The sequence below is a fragment of the Sinocyclocheilus grahami genome, unplaced genomic scaffold, assembly GCF_001515645.1.
Source record: "Sinocyclocheilus grahami isolate Dianchi unplaced genomic scaffold, SAMN03320097.WGS_v1.1 scaffold727.1, whole genome shotgun sequence".
Lineage (NCBI taxonomy): Eukaryota > Metazoa > Chordata > Actinopteri > Cypriniformes > Cyprinidae > Sinocyclocheilus > Sinocyclocheilus grahami.
Window position 1 is genome coordinate 423,907 of NW_015505906.1, and position 18,183 is coordinate 442,089.

Here is an 18,183-nt window from a genome sequence, read left to right on the forward strand (position 1 = left end):
CCATATATAGTATATATACGCTGTGTGTGTGTGTGTATATATATATATATATATATATATATATATATATATATAATTAAGCGATTAATATTAAAAATGTTTGTTTTAATATTGAAATTGTCACTTTTTGTTTGTTATTATAGTTTTAAACATTTAGTAATGTTTAGTAATTTAATAACAGTTTCCAAACATTTTTTAATGTGATCATCAAAAAAACTAAACAAAACAGAATCTATTAGATTGAACTAAACTGGAATTAAACTAGACTGAAAAAAACATAAAAGTCCCAGCAGAAACATGGCCGCTTAATTTTGCTTTTGTACCCACTCTATATATATACACACACACGTATGATTTACATTTTTAGAAATATATTGCTTCAAACTGAAATACTGTCATTTTAAAGTGGTATAATTTCAGTGCTTAAATTCAATTATTAACAGTTGAATCCCTGAATTAAAACGTTTCATGCATAATGCAGCAGGACATGACTGACAATCTACCTAATGACACGCATTGACTCACTCCATCCTTCAAATGAGATTAAATCACGTGAAGCTGGACCCTTTCTGAGGACACTCTGGACAGACCATTCTTTAATCTATGAGGACAACAGGCCGAGAAGATACTTTTTCTTGAATATTTTGTGCAAATATAAAAATAACATGTCTGTCAAATTACTAAATGGAGGAATAACCATAAGAAGGGGAAAAGTGTACAGTATATTCCAGTGAATGGGGAAGTATTTTAACAGAGAAACTATACTGATTATTATACTAATATTGCAGGGCATGTGTTATAAGCTGTATGGGTGGAGTGAACCAAGGCAACACTGGTTGTAAATGTTCCATCGGAGCACCACGCCTACTGGCTTATGTAACCTCAGCTGCCCTGAACACTCTTACAGCTACACGTCGTGCATGGAGCACCCTGACTTATCATATATATATTCTTCATGAGCTGATCATCTACAGCAAGACAGCTGCAGGACAGGATGAATTCTCTGCCCTCTCTGACTCCGTTGGAAGACAGCATGTGTTTCTCACATACAGTCTTTAAGTTGCTGTGTTGCAGTGCAGTACAAAGAGAGCAAACATTTTGTGATAAGATAGCTTGTATTCAATACAATGTCAACATTAGATCTTTTCAGGGTCACTAAGCGCTTATTCTTTGCTGGCTGTTTGTTGACATACACCTCCACACTTTCTGCAGGCTCTGTTTCCTGTGACAGACAGAGGAAGGGGTTGCACTTCAGCCTTGCACTATACACAAAGAGCTTGATAGGAAGGATATCAGTAGAGAGACAAATATTGTGACCTTACATCAGCAGTCTGAAGGTCATTAAATAAGCATCTGGATTAGTTAAAGTGTCTTAAATAAGTGTGCTTTCTTCATAAAGTCTATATAATAAATTATATATAACATTTACATATAATGTATGGGAAAAAACATGGAAGACTTTCTGCTCAGAGTAAAAAAAAATATTGAATTGTGTTACAAGGTTTCAAATAATTAATCGGAAATAATTAAGTCTAATCTGTGAGACTTGTTTAAAAGAAAATATTAAAATAAAATAAAAATAATACAAATAAAAATGACAAAAGCACAACAAATCTAAATTGAAAAAAACCTGATTCAAAATATTTATAAATATTATCACAAATACATTTTGTTTTTTAAATTCTGAGAGGAAAATTGGCTTTGATATGGCTTTCACTTTTTTAAACAATTGTGGAATAAGGAGTCACAATAAAAATACACAGGTAAATGTTTAATTTGTGCTCTAATGTGAAAAAGGAAACCTAATGCTACTGGCTTGCTTTCACGTACACCATATCACAAAGATTGGTGTGGAAACAATTTTCATTCAGAAATTTCACAAATAATTACAAAGATTTGGCAGGTAACACACTGAGTTAAATGTGAAATAGTGTTTTTTGTTTTTTTATAATAATTTTTCTCCAAAAATGTTTGTTTTATTTACAACTTTGAAATATATATATATATATTTTTTTACAGTGTAAGAGTAAGTTTCTCTCCCAACTCTTAATTTTTCTCTGACCTCTTAAGAAATAGGGCACAATAAAAAGGAACAATTGCTTAGGAACTATTGCTTTATTGCGTATGTATTTACCTGTTAAATTTATAGTTACACTAAATGAGACAATTAATTCTTTTAAAAACCCTTATTAAAAACACATATTTGATTAAATTATATAATGGCATAGTTATATATTTTTTAATTACAAAAATTACCTCAAGTAACTAAAGTGTTTTAGCTACTTTTTGTTTGTAGTGTAGCTTACGACTTTTTCTACTCTGCATTATGATTAGTTTCAAGGTAGTTTTCCCCAACCCTGATAAAAAGCTTCTCATATATTTTTATTATGTCCTTTTTGGTTCTTGATTGTTTTAGCATTTGTTCTCTTATGCTTAATGTGTATGTATTATTGAGTAAACACAAATTCAACAAGGAGATGTTGCCACAAATATGTATTAGTTAGTGATCAATAATTAATTTTTGGCCGTTTTTGGTTGTTAGGCATTCATTTTAAGAAAATCCGTGTCTTTTAAAATTAGTTTGACCATGAAGACTGATGAATCTGATAGTCAGAGTGCACAAAACATTCTGCCACGTCTCACGCGCTTATGCCAGCATTGCATTTGTTTAGAAAGTTCTCTTGCAGGTGCCAAGATGTACGGGAGCACATAAAGGGCAGATGTGCCCAGCCCAAGTCTAGATTGCCTGATCACGTAGTCACTTAATGCACCATGGCTGATCCAGCCAAACATTTTGAAACTGATTTATGCTTTTATGAGTCCCTTTATGATTTATGTTTTTATCCTTATGCCAGTCTGTCATGGTTGCACGGTTAATATATTTCAGAGGAATAGTGACACAATAAGATAGAGCTTAACCTACTGTTAACGTTTTCCTCTGCATCATAATCTTTACATTCTCTAGTATACATGCATGTGGATTCTGTGAAGATGCTTTCTGGGTGAAACAACATAAATGACTTGCTTTTAAAGTTTTATTCATGCTGTATTTTGGTTGAAGCTTTAAAATTACATTTTAAGTCAGCTGCAAATCCCTCATTTAGTTGCTGGTTTATGTATCATGCAGATTTGCTCCTTTGACTGCCTGGCACAGTTTGCGTGCCTCACGCTGACCTATTTCACTTGAATGGACAGATGGTTGGACTGCATTGGTCTGATATACCATAATGCCCCTCTGTACCAAAGCAGACATTTTGATTGGTATTACTGTGATTCTTACGTTTGCTTTGCTTTTTCCTATTCTTTGTGTCTGTCCACCCACCTGCATTACTTCAAAGGCTGGGTGTTTCCACAATTGCGGCTTGAACGGTTATAGAGTTGTATTGTTCGCAGTTCAATGAACACAATATGAGAAACACTTTGGTTTGGAATGGTAAATGGGTTTCTACTTTCAAAAATTATCCATAATCAATCACACAGAATTAAGATTAAAGTGTATGTAAAGATTAAAGTATAAAGTGCATGTAAGATTTGTTATATTGAAGTTTCAAACATTCACAATGCTTGAGAACTGAACATTAAAACTCAGTGTCTTAAAGGATCAGATATACACTCTTAAAGATAAAGGTGCTTCACGATGCCATAGAAGAACTTTAACATCTGAAGAACCTTTCTGTTTCACAAAAGGTTCTTCGTGGCGAAAGAAGGTTCTTCAGATTATAAAAAGGTAAGAAAGATGGTTCTTTAAAGAACCTTTGACTGAATGGTTCTTCGTGGAACCGAAAATGTGTTTGATTCATTCTAGTGAATCGGTTTATCACAAACAGCCCTCTCTCCTATGTGTACCATTACCAATTACAAGTCTGATTCATTCCATTAAATCAATTAATCCTAAATGATACTCTCGCACATATATAATCCCAAATTGAATTCGTTTTAGTGAATTGGTTTGTCCTAAATATCCATTTCTCTCATAGGACGCACTGAATTGTTTGATTCATTCTAGTGAATCGGTTGACTATAAATGGCTCTCTCTCTTATGTGTGCCAGTTACAAGTCACTGAATCGGTTCATCCTAAATGATTCTCTCTCTCTCTTCATATCCAGTATAGCACCAAGTCTGGTTCAATCCCAATGAATCGTTTCTTCCTAAACGGAAAGTTTGATTCATTCTGGTGAATTGCTTCATTCTAAATGTCTCTTTTGTAGAGTTGGAAAGCCTGATTCATTCTAGTGAATCGGATCGTTCGGATGGTTCATGTAAATGAGCAGATTTTATGAACGATGCCAATTTATATAACGACTTTATTTCTTGACTGTATTATGTTTGTGATTCAGTAATGTATATGAGATGAGGGTGTTTTATTAACTCATTTATTTAGCTGTATTTAGTATGTATTTACCTGTTAAATTTATAGTTACACTAAATGAGACAATTAATTCTTTTAAAAACCCTTATTAAAAACACATATTTGATTAAATTATATAATGGCATAGTTATATATTTTTTAATTACAAAAATTACCTCAAGTAACTAAAGTGTTTTAGCTACTTTTTGTTTGTAGTGTAGCTTACGACTTTTTCTACTCTGCATTATGATTAGTTTCAAGGTAGTTTTCCCCAACCCTGATAAAAAGCTTCTCATATATTTTTATTATGTCCTTTTTGGTTCTTGATTGTTTTAGCATTTGTTCTCTTATGCTTAATGTGTATGTATTATTGAGTAAACACAAATTCAACAAGGAGATGTTGCCACAAATATGTATTAGTTAGTGATCAATAATTAATTTTTGGCCGTTTTTGGTTGTTAGGCATTCATTTTAAGAAAATCCGTGTCTTTTAAAATTAGTTTGACCATGAAGACTGATGAATCTGATAGTCAGAGTGCACAAAACATTCTGCCACGTCTCACGCGCTTATGCCAGCATTGCATTTGTTTAGAAAGTTCTCTTGCAGGTGCCAAGATGTACGGGAGCACATAAAGGGCAGATGTGCCCAGCCCAAGTCTAGATTGCCTGATCACGTAGTCACTTAATGCACCATGGCTGATCCAGCCAAACATTTTGAAACTGATTTATGCTTTTATGAGTCCCTTTATGATTTATGTTTTTATCCTTATGCCAGTCTGTCATGGTTGCACGGTTAATAGATTTCAGAGGAATAGTGACACAATAAGATAGAGCTTAACCTACTGTTAACGTTTTCCTCTGCATCATAATCTTTACATTCTCTAGTATACATGCATGTGGATTCTGTGAAGATGCTTTCTGGGTGAAACAACATAAATGACTTGCTTTTAAAGTTTTATTCATGCTGTATTTTGGTTGAAGCTTTAAAATTACATTTTAAGTCAGCTGCAAATCCCTCATTTAGTTGCTGGTTTATGTATCATGCAGATTTGCTCCTTTGACTGCCTGGCACAGTTTGCGTGCCTCACGCTGACCTATTTCACTTGAATGGACAGATGGTTGGACTGCATTGGTCTGATATACCATAATGCCCCTCTGTACCAAAGCAGACATTTTGATTGGTATTACTGTGATTCTTACGTTTGCTTTGCTTTTTCCTATTCTTTGTGTCTGTCCACCCACCTGCATTACTTCAAAGGCTGGGTGTTTCCACAATTGCGGCTTGAACGGTTATAGAGTTGTATTGTTCGCAGTTCAATGAACACAATATGAGAAACACTTTGGTTTGGAATGGTAAATGGGTTTCTACTTTCAAAAATGATCCATAATCAATCACACAGAATTAAGATTAAAGTGTATGTAAAGATTAAAGTATAAAGTGCATGTAAGATTTGTTATATTGAAGTTTCAAACATTCACAATGCTTGAGAACTGAACATTAAAACTCAGTGTCTTAAAGGATCAGATATACACTCTTAAAGATAAAGGTGCTTCACGATGCCATAGAAGAACTTTAACATCTGAAGAACCTTTCTGTTTCACAAAAGGTTCTTCGTGGCGAAAGAAGGTTCTTCAGATTATAAAAAGGTAAGAAAGATGGTTCTTTAAAGAACCTTTGACTGAATGGTTCTTCGTGGAACCGAAAATGGTTCTTCTATGGCATCGCTTGAAGAACCTTTTGAAGCACCTTTATTTTTAAGAGTGTACTTTCCTAATAAGATCAAATTCATGAACTGATAATCTTACCCAGACACTTTTTATGGGTCTAATACACTTTGAACTGCTATATATAAGAATGAGGTCATGTCTTATGGTACTGCCTGCATTAGCATTTAAAACACCAGTTTCAGCCGGTGCTTGTACGGTTTAAGTGAAGAACCTTTTGAAGCACCTTTATTTTTAAGAGTGTACTTTCCTAATAAGATCAAATTCATGAACTGATAATCTTACCCAGACACTTTTTATGGGTCTAATACACTTTGAACTGCTATATATAAGAATGAGGTCATGTCTTATGGTACTGCCTGCATTAGCATTTAAAACACCAGTTTCAGCCGGTGCTTGTACGGTTTAAGATGAGTTAAAGGCATAGCCTATTCAATCCAAATATTAAAATTCACTCACCCTCATGACACTCCAAACCTGATTTTCTTTTGTTCCACAGAACACAAAAGATATTGTAAAGAATGTTGGTAACCAGTTTACTTCCATTGCACATTGTCCATTTAACGCAAGTCAATGGGGACAGAAAACTTCTGGTTACCAGCATTCTTCAAAGCATGTTTTGCAAAATGTCTGAAAATTCTGCCATCATGTCATTCCAAACCTTTATGGTGTTCCATGTAAAACAAGTTTGGAACACTTAATTTAACACACACATTTTGGGTTGTATTATGCCTTTAAAACACTGTCGGGAATGGAGAACGGTGTCAGAATACTCAAATGTCACAGTGTGCTGCAGAAGTCATACAGATTTGGAACGACAAGTTCGATTTTCAGGTGGACCTGGGACTATCCCTTTAAATCGTTGCAAACAGGAAAACACCTAATGAATAGTCAAGCTCAAACCTGCCTTAAGACACATTCCTCACACACACTGCAAGAGACGCAACCCTTACGAAACTAGATTAGCAGTTACTCTAGCTCCATTCAGGATTAGATATTTGACCCAGCCCTCCGGTAAATGTTGGCATCTTATTGCACTTGAGAGGAGAGGAAATGCAGAGAGACAGTTTAAGTTAATGCTTTATTTAATAAGTCACTATATTACAGCATGATATAAAACTTGAAATCTTTTAGGACAAACCAGAAAAACAAAATACAAGTGGCATACTGACTCATATGGGCCCCGTTCAAACTAATACGACGCATGACAAACACGCATACTTGAGAACAGCACAAGTGGGAAATAAACAGAAGGCACGCCATTTCACATGGACAAGTGCAGCATTAATACATAAAAAAAAAATATAAAAAAAAATCCCCTCATTAAAAAGGCATTGGCTGGCTAATAGAAAGAACCGAATTACCAGCATTCACATTCTTCCACAGCTTTAAATGACAATGTCAAGGGCTTTCTAACCTGGCATAGAGACAACAAAACCCAAAACTAAAGCCTAGCTGGAATAGATGCATGCTGCTGAAATGGTCAGTATAAAAACCTCATTACTCTCATAGCCCTTTAATGTCTAAAGGAAACTTCCTGAAAGTACCAGATACCACCAGGACAACAGATTCAGGCAAGAAACCCTTTTTTGATGGCAGAGGGGAATCTAAAGCCCTTTAGGACCACTGCCACCCATTCACTTCCCAGTCCAACAGTTCAAGAGGAGTCCATTTTAATTCGAAATGACTCAATCCTATCGTAACAGGCTACCGCCACCGATTTCTCTCTTGTAACGATTCGTGAGGTCGTCAGCCTGGACCGTCAGCTTGGACAGAACAGCAAACAGTCCATGGAGGTGGTAGTGGAACTGGCCCTCCAGGTCGGCACCCTCCTCTGCAGCGCCGCCATTCACCTGCAGCTCTTCGTGCTTCACTGCCATCTCTAGAAAGCTTCCGCCCATCTCCATCTAAAGCCCTTTAGGACCACTGCCACCCATTCACTTCCCAGTCCAACAGTTCAAGAGGAGTCCATTTTAATTCGAAATGACTCAATCCTATCGTAACAGGCTACCGCCACCGATTTCTCTCTTGTAACGATTCGTGAGGTCGTCAGCCTGGACCGTCAGCTTGGACAGAACAGCAAACAGTCCATGGAGGTGGTAGTGGAACTGGCCCTCCAGGTCGGCACCCTCCTCTGCAGCACCGCCATTCACCTGCAGCTCTTCGTGCTTCACTGCCATCTCTAGAAAGCTTCCGCCCATCTCTCTCTTCAGCAGGCCCCACTCCATGTCGTTCTTGATGGACTTTAACAGCAGGTAGTGCTCATACATGTCCCTCTGTTTGCTGGGGAAAGAGGGCTCGTTGTTATTGTGACTAACAGAGGCTTGGCTGTCTTGGTCCTCCAGAGGCACGTCCCGCAGTAAGCTTGGCACCATGATGGTCTCGTCCATGTTGTTGGCAGCAGCAATGAACCGGTTCATGACGTTGAGCAGTGAGTGCTTGTTGCATTGTGTGTTGTTGCTGAGCTGCATCATGGCGAAGCTGAAATTAAAGGGCACAATCTAAGTGACTAATCAATAGTGAAGCACAATGGTTTTAGACTCAATCTCTTGCAATAAGAGCGACTAGAACCTTTATAAATAAACGAATGCAACAAACCGAGGGATCGATTGAAAATAAAGCCATATGGGTTTTTAAAATCGCAGTTTCACAAGTCCTAATTCAGTTGCTGCAGCCATGACTCACCTCGAACAGAAGTTTAATTTGCATTTCCTTTAGACAATAAATAATCAGTCACACGTTTTAATAAACCGCCATGTAATCAAGCCAACACCGCGATTTCTCGGTTCAACGAGTTCAGCCTAGAACCACTCAGATTCAGTGCGACCCGTTCGGTCCGGTTTTTAAGCACATTATTTTTTATTATCGTTACAAATGAGACCGTTTTTGGTTTCTCGCCTCGCTAATATATAGATAGACACATTGCATCGTCTCTTTAAAGCATCACCAATAACCAAACAATATTAAACGAGGTTAAAGACGAAACTCATCGGAAAAACATGACTCTGATATTAAACTACTGCAGAACGAAACGGTAAAGCCCCAGTCGTGGCCCGTTTACACATGACAGGCCTCACTGCAATGATAACGCAATACATCTCAAAAAGGACTTAGAAGCAAATGACTAACCTGGATGTAACCGTTTACTGGACTGGAATAACCCAAAGAGACACTACAAAGGATTAACGGAGCAGCCAGGATTTTAAACCGCTCCAATCGAGAAGAAAGTTGCTTTCTTCTGTAGGATCAGGCGATGACCGACAAACTTTATACTATTGACGTCAGGCGGGGAAGCGTCATGTCCAATGGTGTACCGAGCTGCAAGTGATTGACAGGCCTTCGGACCAATCGAGCTTCAGTATTTCATCTGCATTCATGTATGTCGGTATCTTTTTCAAAATATCTCTTCACATGTGGGTGGGCAAATGGTGACATTTTCTTCACTCTCAAAGCATTTTACTTAAATATGAGCTCTTGCTGGTAGTGATTGAAGAAATAGTGATATAACCAACAAACTACTATTTTCCCTCTATGGTCATTCAGTGTCGTACATGTCAATTGTGCGATCTGCAGCCCGCTTGATTTAAATCATTTTAGGACAGTGATTCAGATTTTTCATTATTAAAGATAGTAACGTTGCCTACATTTCTTTATATTAAACGACTGTCCCAAATGGCACACTTCGTCCTTGTGGACCTCCTTTAGAATCCACGCTCTTCATTGGATTTACCCAGATTGCACATCGAGTAGTTGTATACATAAGTAGATAGCGCCATCTGGTGGTTCTACGTCTGAAGCCTATGCTCATTTAAAAGTTTATTGTTCCTATGCATTTTACAGTTTACACAAAAAGAACAGGCTGTTGACAGTTTGTTGTCTTACAAAGATATAAATGTGTGCATGCCCCAAAAAGTAAACCCATATGCTGACAAAACTCAGAGGGTTGTTTATCTTTCGACAAAAATTAGTCAGTATGATTATGCTGGAGTGACGCGAGAAAATAATTAACAGTTTTAAAAGTAATCTGGATTATTCATCATCTTATTTTACTTACAAATGCAAGGATGTCATTGTTACAAATGAGACCGTTTTTGGTTTCTCGCCTCGCTAATATATAGATAGACACATTGCATCGTCTCTTTAAAGCATCACCAATAACCAAACAATATTAAACGAGGTTAAAGACGAAACTCATCGGAAAAACATGACTCTGATATTAAACTACTGCAGAACGAAACGGTAAAGCCCCAGTCGTGGCCCGTTTACACATGACAGGCCTCACTGCAATGATAACGCAATACATCTCAAAAAGGACTTAGAAGCAAATGACTAACCTGGATGTAACCGTTTACTGGACTGGAATAACCCAAAGAGACACTACAAAGGATTAACGGAGCAGCCAGGATTTTAAACCGCTCCAATCGAGAAGAAAGTTGCTTTCTTCTGTAGGATCAGGCGATGACCGACAAACTTTATACTATTGACGTCAGGCGGGGAAGCGTCATGTCCAATGGTGTACCGAGCTGCAAGTGATTGACAGGCCTTCGGACCAATCGAGCTTCAGTATTTCATCTGCATTCATGTATGTCGGTATCTTTTTCAAAATATCTCTTCACATGTGGGTGGGCAAATGGTGACATTTTCTTCACTCTCAAAGCATTTTACTTAAATATGAGCTCTTGCTGGTAGTGATTGAAGAAATAGTGATATAACCAACAAACTACTATTTTCCCTCTATGGTCATTCAGTGTCGTACATGTCAATTGTGCGATCTGCAGCCCGCTTGATTTAAAACATTTTAGGACAGTGATTCAGATTTTTCATTATTAAAGATAGTAACGTTGCCTACATTTCTTTATATTAAACGACTGTCCCAAATGGCACACTTCGTCCTTGTGGACCTCCTTTAGAATCCACGCTCTTCATTGGATTTACCCAGATTGCACATCGAGTAGTTGTATACATAAGTAGATAGCGCCATCTGGTGGTTCTACGTCTGAAGCCTATGCTCATTTAAAAGTTTATTGTTCCTATGCATTTTACAGTTTACACAAAAAGAACAGGCTGTTGACAGTTTGTTGTCTTACAAAGATATAAATGTGTGCATGCCCCAAAAAGTAAACCCATATGCTGACAAAACTCAGAGGGTTGTTTATCTTTCGACAAAAATTAGTCAGTATGATTATGCTGGAGTGACGCGAGAAAATAATTAACAAAAGTAAATCTGGATTATACATTTTAAAAGTAATCTGGATTATACATCATCTTATTTTACTTACAAATGCAAGGATGTCATTAAATACTGCTCTACCCCTGTATAGATAACACTGATATTTCTAGCTTTGTATGTACATGTTAAATATTGCTACCTGATGAACCTGGACCACAACATATTTCACATTTTGTAGACAAAGTTAAAGTTTTCTCTTCAGCACATCACCGCCATGACATTCAACAACCTTACAACTAACACTACAGCTGCTACATTAATAAAGACTGCAGAGAAATTGCAAATAACCACATCATTTTCACAGAAGCAATCCAAATGGAAATGGAAAAATACATGTTTTAAAATAGTTATTGAAAATGAACTGCTGGTGACAAACAGAACTCCCTATGTAACATGTTGAGTGGATAACATCTTAAATGTCTCAAATTATTGTCAAGTCATTCTCAAAAATATTATTTTTGGCAAATGTTGAACTTTAGGTGCATGCAAGAAATTTTACTACTGTTTTTACTAGATGCAAAGTTTTAGCACGTGTTAATTCCAGTTAAACAAATGTCAAGGTGTGCAGTACACTGTTTACTGCATAACTGACTGAATGTTCCTGGTGTAACCGGCTAAAACACATGCACTTTCTACAAACTTCTGTAATCACTGTTATATATACACTCTGGCAAAACAAATGCAAAATCAACGTACCCTTTTGGAATGGGTTCCTTCCCTTTAATGTAGTTACCAACAAGAAATATTCTTTAAAAAGCAGTCAGAAATTCTCTAAAATGAAATGTTTAGCAAAGGCACACATACAAAACACTGAAACTAAATGTTTTCCCTTTTGTCAGGTTCAGCCCTCTGTGATCTCCAGTTGATACCCTGCAATCATACAGAAGAACCCTTAAATGAAAACCTAGGAATTTTTTATCAATCAGCATACTCATTAAATGACACGTAATAAAACAACACAAAATTGTCCCATTTTAAAGAGAACAGCCTAATGGGAAGAGTAAGAAAATATACCTGTGGATCACTACACCAGCTCATATTGGTTGTTGGTGATATAGCGAGACAGACAACATGCCAGGAATATCCCAATGAGCTGATGAGGAATTGAATGGAAAAATAGATATTATTACATGCATTTCAGACTAGATTCATTTCAAAATATTATATGGACATGATGAGTACCTGGAAGAATGCAATTCCAAAAGAAATTCCAGCAATAATTCCAAGATTGGCCTCCAATGTTGCAGTCATCAGGGAGAAACAGCCCTACAAGAGAAGGATTTTTGTTCCTTCCAGAATTACGAAATAAGTCTAATGATATGCGTTGATTTAGGGGTGTTCAGAAGCAGCAAAGTTCTTACCCGTTGATATACCACTAATGCAGCCTTGTTAAGATCTTTAAGTTCTGCAGAAGTGCAGCTTCCACCAGCAGTCATGTTACAGCAGCTTTTGGGGATGCCCTCGCTTTTGAAGTAATCCGTGTTTGCCCAGCTGGTGTAGTTCTTCTCTCCACAGCATTGCAGCTAAAAATGACAAAATAAATTACATTCCTCAAAATAACATTTAAGCAGATAAGTGATGTTTGATGTAATCATGATGTTTTGTACAGCTCCCAATAAAACAAATACATGCTTACTGTTCTCTGGATTCTGTCCAGATCTTCATTGTTCTTATCACTGTAGACTGATTCAGCTTTATTATAGGCACCTTGAAGCACTGCTTTAATCTAAAAAAAAAAAAAAACCAAAGTGAAAACGTTATTTGGCTTACACAGCAGATAGTATATGAAATACTGTACGTAAAGTAAAAAAAAAAGAAAAAAAAGAATTACCTCATGTCTGAAAATAAAGCCGGATATACCTGCCACTAGTTCAGCTAAGAACACAAGCGTCAGGAACATAGTATACTACAAGGGAGGGGGAAATGAAAAAATGCTTAAAAACATAATACAAAACATAATGAAATTTCAGCAAATAGGGTACAAAATAAGGCCTGAAAACCAAATGTTGTTCTGTAAGTTATTAATAAACTTTCTCGTGTATTAAATAATTTCCCCCCCTTACTTTAGTAACAGGGTCGAAGTCTGAAAAGACCATTTTTTTAAGGGGACATCAAATGCAAACAAGCAACTTTTCATGATACGCCAGTTTTGTGTCATAGAAGACACACAAAAAAGGACGTAAGCATTCAAAGTTTACTTATGTATTACGTATTTATAGAATGTGCTGTAACTTCTCCCACATTTATGAATTTTATCACTCTCAGTTTTGAAATCGCGTGACATCTCTAGAACTGACCAGCTTCAGCATCCATGGACTTCCACGGCAGGTCGCGAAGCAACCGAACAACCCGAAGATGATGATGATGGCTCCGGTCCCAATGAGGACATATGGTGCATTGGTAACCTTGTCTGAATTCAGGAGGAGGTCGAACTCCAAATTAACCTTTCCCCATACTCCAACAGCCAACAAGATCACTCCTGTGAACTACAAGAAAAGTTAAAGACTCTCAGACATATTCGATAAGTGTTTATGGATTTGCCTGAGAGATTATTGCTCTGTGTCTTGCCCATTCTTCATACTACCCTTGCAAACCTTGTAATTACACATCAGCTTCAAAACTCGGGACAGTTTAGAGCATTGAATAAAAACAGGGGAATCTGGGAATGCTCAAGTCCCCAGACAACTGTTGTGAGCAAACATAAGCCTTGACCTATTTAGAAACTGGTCAAAATAAAGTTAAGTCAAGTCCCTTTGTATAGCGCTTTTCACAAATATACATCGTTTAAAGTGGCATACAGAAGAGCATGATGTTAATGTTTATAATTTCTTAGTATACCTCATGTTTCATTAGTCACATTTAGCAGATTAGAACTGGAAGATAATTTCGTTTACATTTTGTGACACTAATCAAGCAGTTGAGATTTACTATATAGTATATATCATAAAGTTAAATGTATGTATGCGGATGAAGATGGATACAGTTATAGTAGACTGTAGATTTAGGTTATGTTATGATATTGATGACTTTGAAACCTGTTAGGTTTTGTCCAATTTATATTAATTTGGAGTAGTGACACGCCTATTTACTATTTGGTGATGTGTATTACTGCCAAGGGTAAATAAATGGGAGTTATCATTTTGATCATAAGTCTGAGTCTTGGACTATCCACTTTATAAACATGACCATCTGTCCCGTCTGCTGAAAATCAGTGAACAGCAATAAACAGTCGAGATAAAAGTGCTGCACCGGACTTCGCACCCATTTAGGCCACGTTTGATGAACTGTTTATATCAGTTTCCTTATTGAATCTCTGTATAGATCAATATATTTGAACAGCGATCAAAACAGCTGACTATTCTTCCCAAAGTACATAAGGCTGCAAAGCTTCGTATTTCTTAGTCCGGAATAAAATTGAACCTATATCCTAAAATGAATGTTTTACTTCATTCTTTTTGCATATAAGTTTAAAATGCTGGGGAAATCTAAAATTATCCGACGCATCCTTAAGCAAACCAGTAACAATAAAAGGTAATCGAGAGGATCTAACATATGTACATCTTTTTGTAAGTCTTTTGCGAATCAAAAGATAAATAAACACCTAAATAAAGTATCTTTAATAATGCATCTTATTTTGCATAAAGAAAACATGGCTAGTTAAAAATCGAAACTAGGATTAAACTGAGTTAGAACTGCTCGCTGACTGAGCCCATTGTTCAGAGTGAGCTAGCCGTGCTGATAGCCGCCTTTAGCTAACGGCAAATCTGAGGAAAACACAAACTCACCCAGAAAATCAGACTGTACGAGATCAGAAATGTCTTCAGACACGTTATCACGGGCTTGGTTTGAAGCCGTGCGGACGGAGGGGACATTTCTGCGTTTGTTTTCCCAGCGGATCTGACTGGCGACGGGACTTTTCGATGGATGCTGGAGGAAAAGTTGCGGATTGGAGTGAGTTGGTAAAGTTTGTTTGGGAACTGAACAGATGATACTGTGGAGCAGGGTTGCCAGGGTTTCACAAGAAAACCCGCCCAATCGCTACTCAAAACTAAAAGAGGGGTCCCCAGTTAAAAATCGCTTTCCGGGGGGTAAAATGCACGATTTTTGGCGGGGTCCCCCCTGTTAAATTCGCATTCCAGGGGATAAATATCATGTTATTGGAGTCGCTTCAACCCGCGGACATGAAAAACAATGGGCAACAGTGTTAAAGGGGTCATATGATGTTGCTAAAAAGAACATTATTTTGTGTATTTGGTGTAATGAACTATGTTTATGCGGTTTAAGGTAAAAAAAAACACATTATTTTCCACAGACTGTACATTATTGTTTCTCCTCTATGCTCCGTCTTTCTGAAACGCGTCGATTTTTACAAAGCTCATCGGTCTGAAAAGCGAGGTGTGCTCTGATTGGCCAGCTATCCAGTGCGTTGTGATTGGCCGAATACTTCAAGCGTGTGACGGAAATGTTACGCCCCTTACCATATTGTAATGCCCTGTCTGGCCGGAGCGATGAGACAAAAACATTAAAACCCATTATAAACGAGGCATTTGTTCCATCCAGTGGGGACATAATTATAATGACTTATACTGTCTTTTTATGCATTGCATCGCGCCGCGTAAACATAAAACCATGTCTGCATTTGTGATCGGAGAAATGACAAACACCAAGCGCTACTCTACACTGCTCAAAACTCAGTGAATCATCAGTGGCACATCCTTTAAATATAAAAACGTACTTACAGTCTGAGAGTCAGAATAGCCGGCATTGTAGTCTACTCTACCAGGATCAGGAAACAGTCCTCCATAAAATGCGCTGGACACATCTGAATATTTGGGCTGAACTGTTCTAGAAAAGTGTTGTAAATACAACTTAACCACTGATTTCTAGTCGTGTCCTCTTTTGGAAGACCAAACAAAGTAGTTTCGCTTTCACAACGAAACACAGCGTCACACACGGCGAGCTAGAGTGAGCAGTGGCAGGTGGGCTTGCGGCAACCACATGTGGCGACCCCGGGCTGGACTCCGCTTCGTACACGGTGAAAGCCGATCCACAGCGTGAAGTTGATGTATTTCCTTAGCAACCAGCACGGATCAGCTCCAGGCATGACGAAGCGGATATTTTTTGGAAGGCCAAACAAAGTAGTTTCGCTTTCACTATGAAACACACAGCGCCTTCATGACATGGCGGCGGCGGCAACAACAGCGAGAATAAAAGTTATGCCTTCTTTCTTTGCGTGAACATTTGGGCAGCGTTATGCAAATCTTCCCACATTGTGACGTAGACATGTGGGGGCGTGTTAGAACGAGGCGTTTTAGGTAGGCGTGGTTGACTCTTAACTTTTATAGAATATTATAGAGACTTTAGTCTTTACAGATCTTCTTTATGCACCAAGAGCTTGTAACACTCCAAAGAGAAAGGAAAAATTGAAATCGCATCATATGACCCCTTTAAAGTAGCCCAATTCCCCGGGAAAACCGCGGACTTGGCAACACTGTGTGGAGTCTTTCCCGATAGGAAGTCCTGGGGCAAGTTCAAGCTCAAACCGGTGCGCAACATTTTGCTACGATTTCCGGTTTGAACGACATGTTTCCTGAAAACGGTGTGCAGCGGTGTGCAACGGGGTTTGAGATACGTTTTCTCTTGTTTGGTGGGTGTGTCAAAAATGTCAGCCCAATCAGCAGCAACATGTATGTAAACCACGCGGTATTAAAGAGACAGCTCGCACAATGTAATTAACATCAAAATAAATTCACAAGAGCAAGTATATTGTTTGCACATGTTTATTTACATTAAAGTCAAAATAACTGAAATAATAAGAGCACAAGTATAGATCTTGAACTTCCTTAAGTCTGTCTAAATATCATTTAGTAATTGCAATGTCTTCAGGTACATATCCTTTCCTTAGGAAGGTGTGCTAGACATTGATTAATGTAACATAAAAATACTATACATATTTATATGTTTTGCGATTGTATTGTGGAGTGACACTTTCATAAACTTTTCTTTACTCCTCTGATTATATAATGGTAAATATTACAATGACATAGCACAACAACAGTGATCAGCAATAATGATAAGCCTAATACTCACAATAAAAATAATAAGGTCATATAGATCATAACACAGTCTCGAAGGTAAGAAATGGATTATCCTTCACCTGAAATGTTTGTCTTTTCATCCTGAAATGCGAGGCAAATGTTGGATCACAATAATTAGGAACCACAGTTTCCACAAATCCCTTCATTTGATTGGGATGTTCTCTTTTATTCTGGAGGGCAAGGGCAGTGACTGTAACATCGAGCGTATTTTGCAGTATTAAACACGTATTTATACCGATTTCATCAGGCTCCGAAAATTCTTCAAAAAGAACACAAAGAATGGCCTTCTCAGCTGCCATAGTTGCAACTCTTGAGTCATCAGAACAGTGTTCAACGCACCACCGTTTCCGCTTAAAAACGTTTTGCACCGTTTTGTTGGGGCTGAACGCAGCCCTGATACCAAGATAAAGGACTGGGGGTCTGGGAAAGCTATAAATATAACATTAAAATGGACATTAAAATAATTATTGATTATATATATAATTTCATAAAATATACATAACAGAAAAATGTTGTTCTGTGTTTGGAACAATGCTGCTAAATCTTAAACACTTGGAAATATGTATTTATTCAAAGCCTAGTTTGGCTGAAACGCGTAGTTTCCACCAAAAATAAAATAAAAATAAATAATTTACCAAATGCTTCAAAAGTCATCGGCTGTCAGTTGAGTATATTCAGGAACTGGGAAGGACAAACAAACAAACAAATAAATAAATAAATTCGATTTATTAAATAAAAGAAAGTGAGGCTTTTTCAAACTTGTAATTATCTAAAAGTGAAA

At 37.3% G+C, this 18,183-nt stretch overlaps 2 protein-coding genes across 4 annotated transcripts; both read right to left on the reverse strand.

Moving 5' to 3' along the window:
* Window positions 1–7,136: 7,136 nt before the first annotated feature.
* On the reverse strand, window positions 7,137–10,538 carry LOC107560451 (mid1-interacting protein 1-like). Of its 3 annotated transcripts, none has more exons than XM_016244639.1 (2): window positions 10,409–10,538; window positions 7,137–8,555 (listed from the first exon to the last, which is right to left on the reverse strand). In XM_016244639.1, the coding sequence occupies exon 2, from the start codon at window positions 8,546–8,548 to the stop codon at window positions 8,069–8,071; it is 480 nt and encodes a 159-aa protein (XP_016100125.1). In that variant the 5' UTR covers window positions 8,549–8,555; window positions 10,409–10,538; the 3' UTR covers window positions 7,137–8,068. The 3 variants fall into 3 exon arrangements, with proteins under 3 accessions (XP_016100125.1, XP_016100126.1, XP_016100124.1); XM_016244640.1 differs by lacking the exon at window positions 10,409–10,538 and adding an exon at window positions 9,205–9,333 and having other exon boundaries at window positions 7,137–8,551; XM_016244638.1 differs by lacking the exon at window positions 10,409–10,538 and adding an exon at window positions 9,204–9,333.
* Window positions 10,539–11,788: 1,250 nt separating this feature from the next.
* On the reverse strand, window positions 11,789–15,299 carry tspan6 (tetraspanin 6). Its single transcript, XM_016244637.1, has 8 exons — window positions 15,090–15,299; window positions 13,602–13,790; window positions 13,136–13,210; window positions 12,941–13,030; window positions 12,666–12,827; window positions 12,487–12,570; window positions 12,319–12,397; window positions 11,789–12,174 (listed from the first exon to the last, which is right to left on the reverse strand). Exons 1-7 carry the CDS (start codon window positions 15,174–15,176, stop codon window positions 12,329–12,331), a joined length of 756 nt encoding a protein of 251 aa, XP_016100123.1. The 5' UTR covers window positions 15,177–15,299; the 3' UTR covers window positions 11,789–12,174; window positions 12,319–12,328.
* Between the last annotated feature and the right edge of the window lie 2,884 nt (window positions 15,300–18,183).

What these genes read in the sequence shown, in the direction of transcription:
- LOC107560451 (XM_016244639.1), bottom strand. Translation starts at nt 8,548, where the DNA reads ATGATGCAGCTCAGCAACAACACACAATGCAACAAGCACTCACTGCTC.
- tspan6 (XM_016244637.1), bottom strand. Translation starts at nt 15,176, where the DNA reads ATGTCCCCTCCGTCCGCACGGCTTCAAACCAAGCCCGTGATAACGTGT. An exon ending in TGGACAGAATCCAGAGAACA is followed by an intron (nt 12,828 to 12,940) that starts GTAAGCATGTAT and finishes TGTCATTTTTAG; the next exon opens with CTGCAATGCTGTGGAGAGAA. An exon ending in TTGGAATTGCATTCTTCCAG is followed by an intron (nt 12,398 to 12,486) that starts GTACTCATCATG and finishes ATTCCTCATCAG; the next exon opens with CTCATTGGGATATTCCTGGC.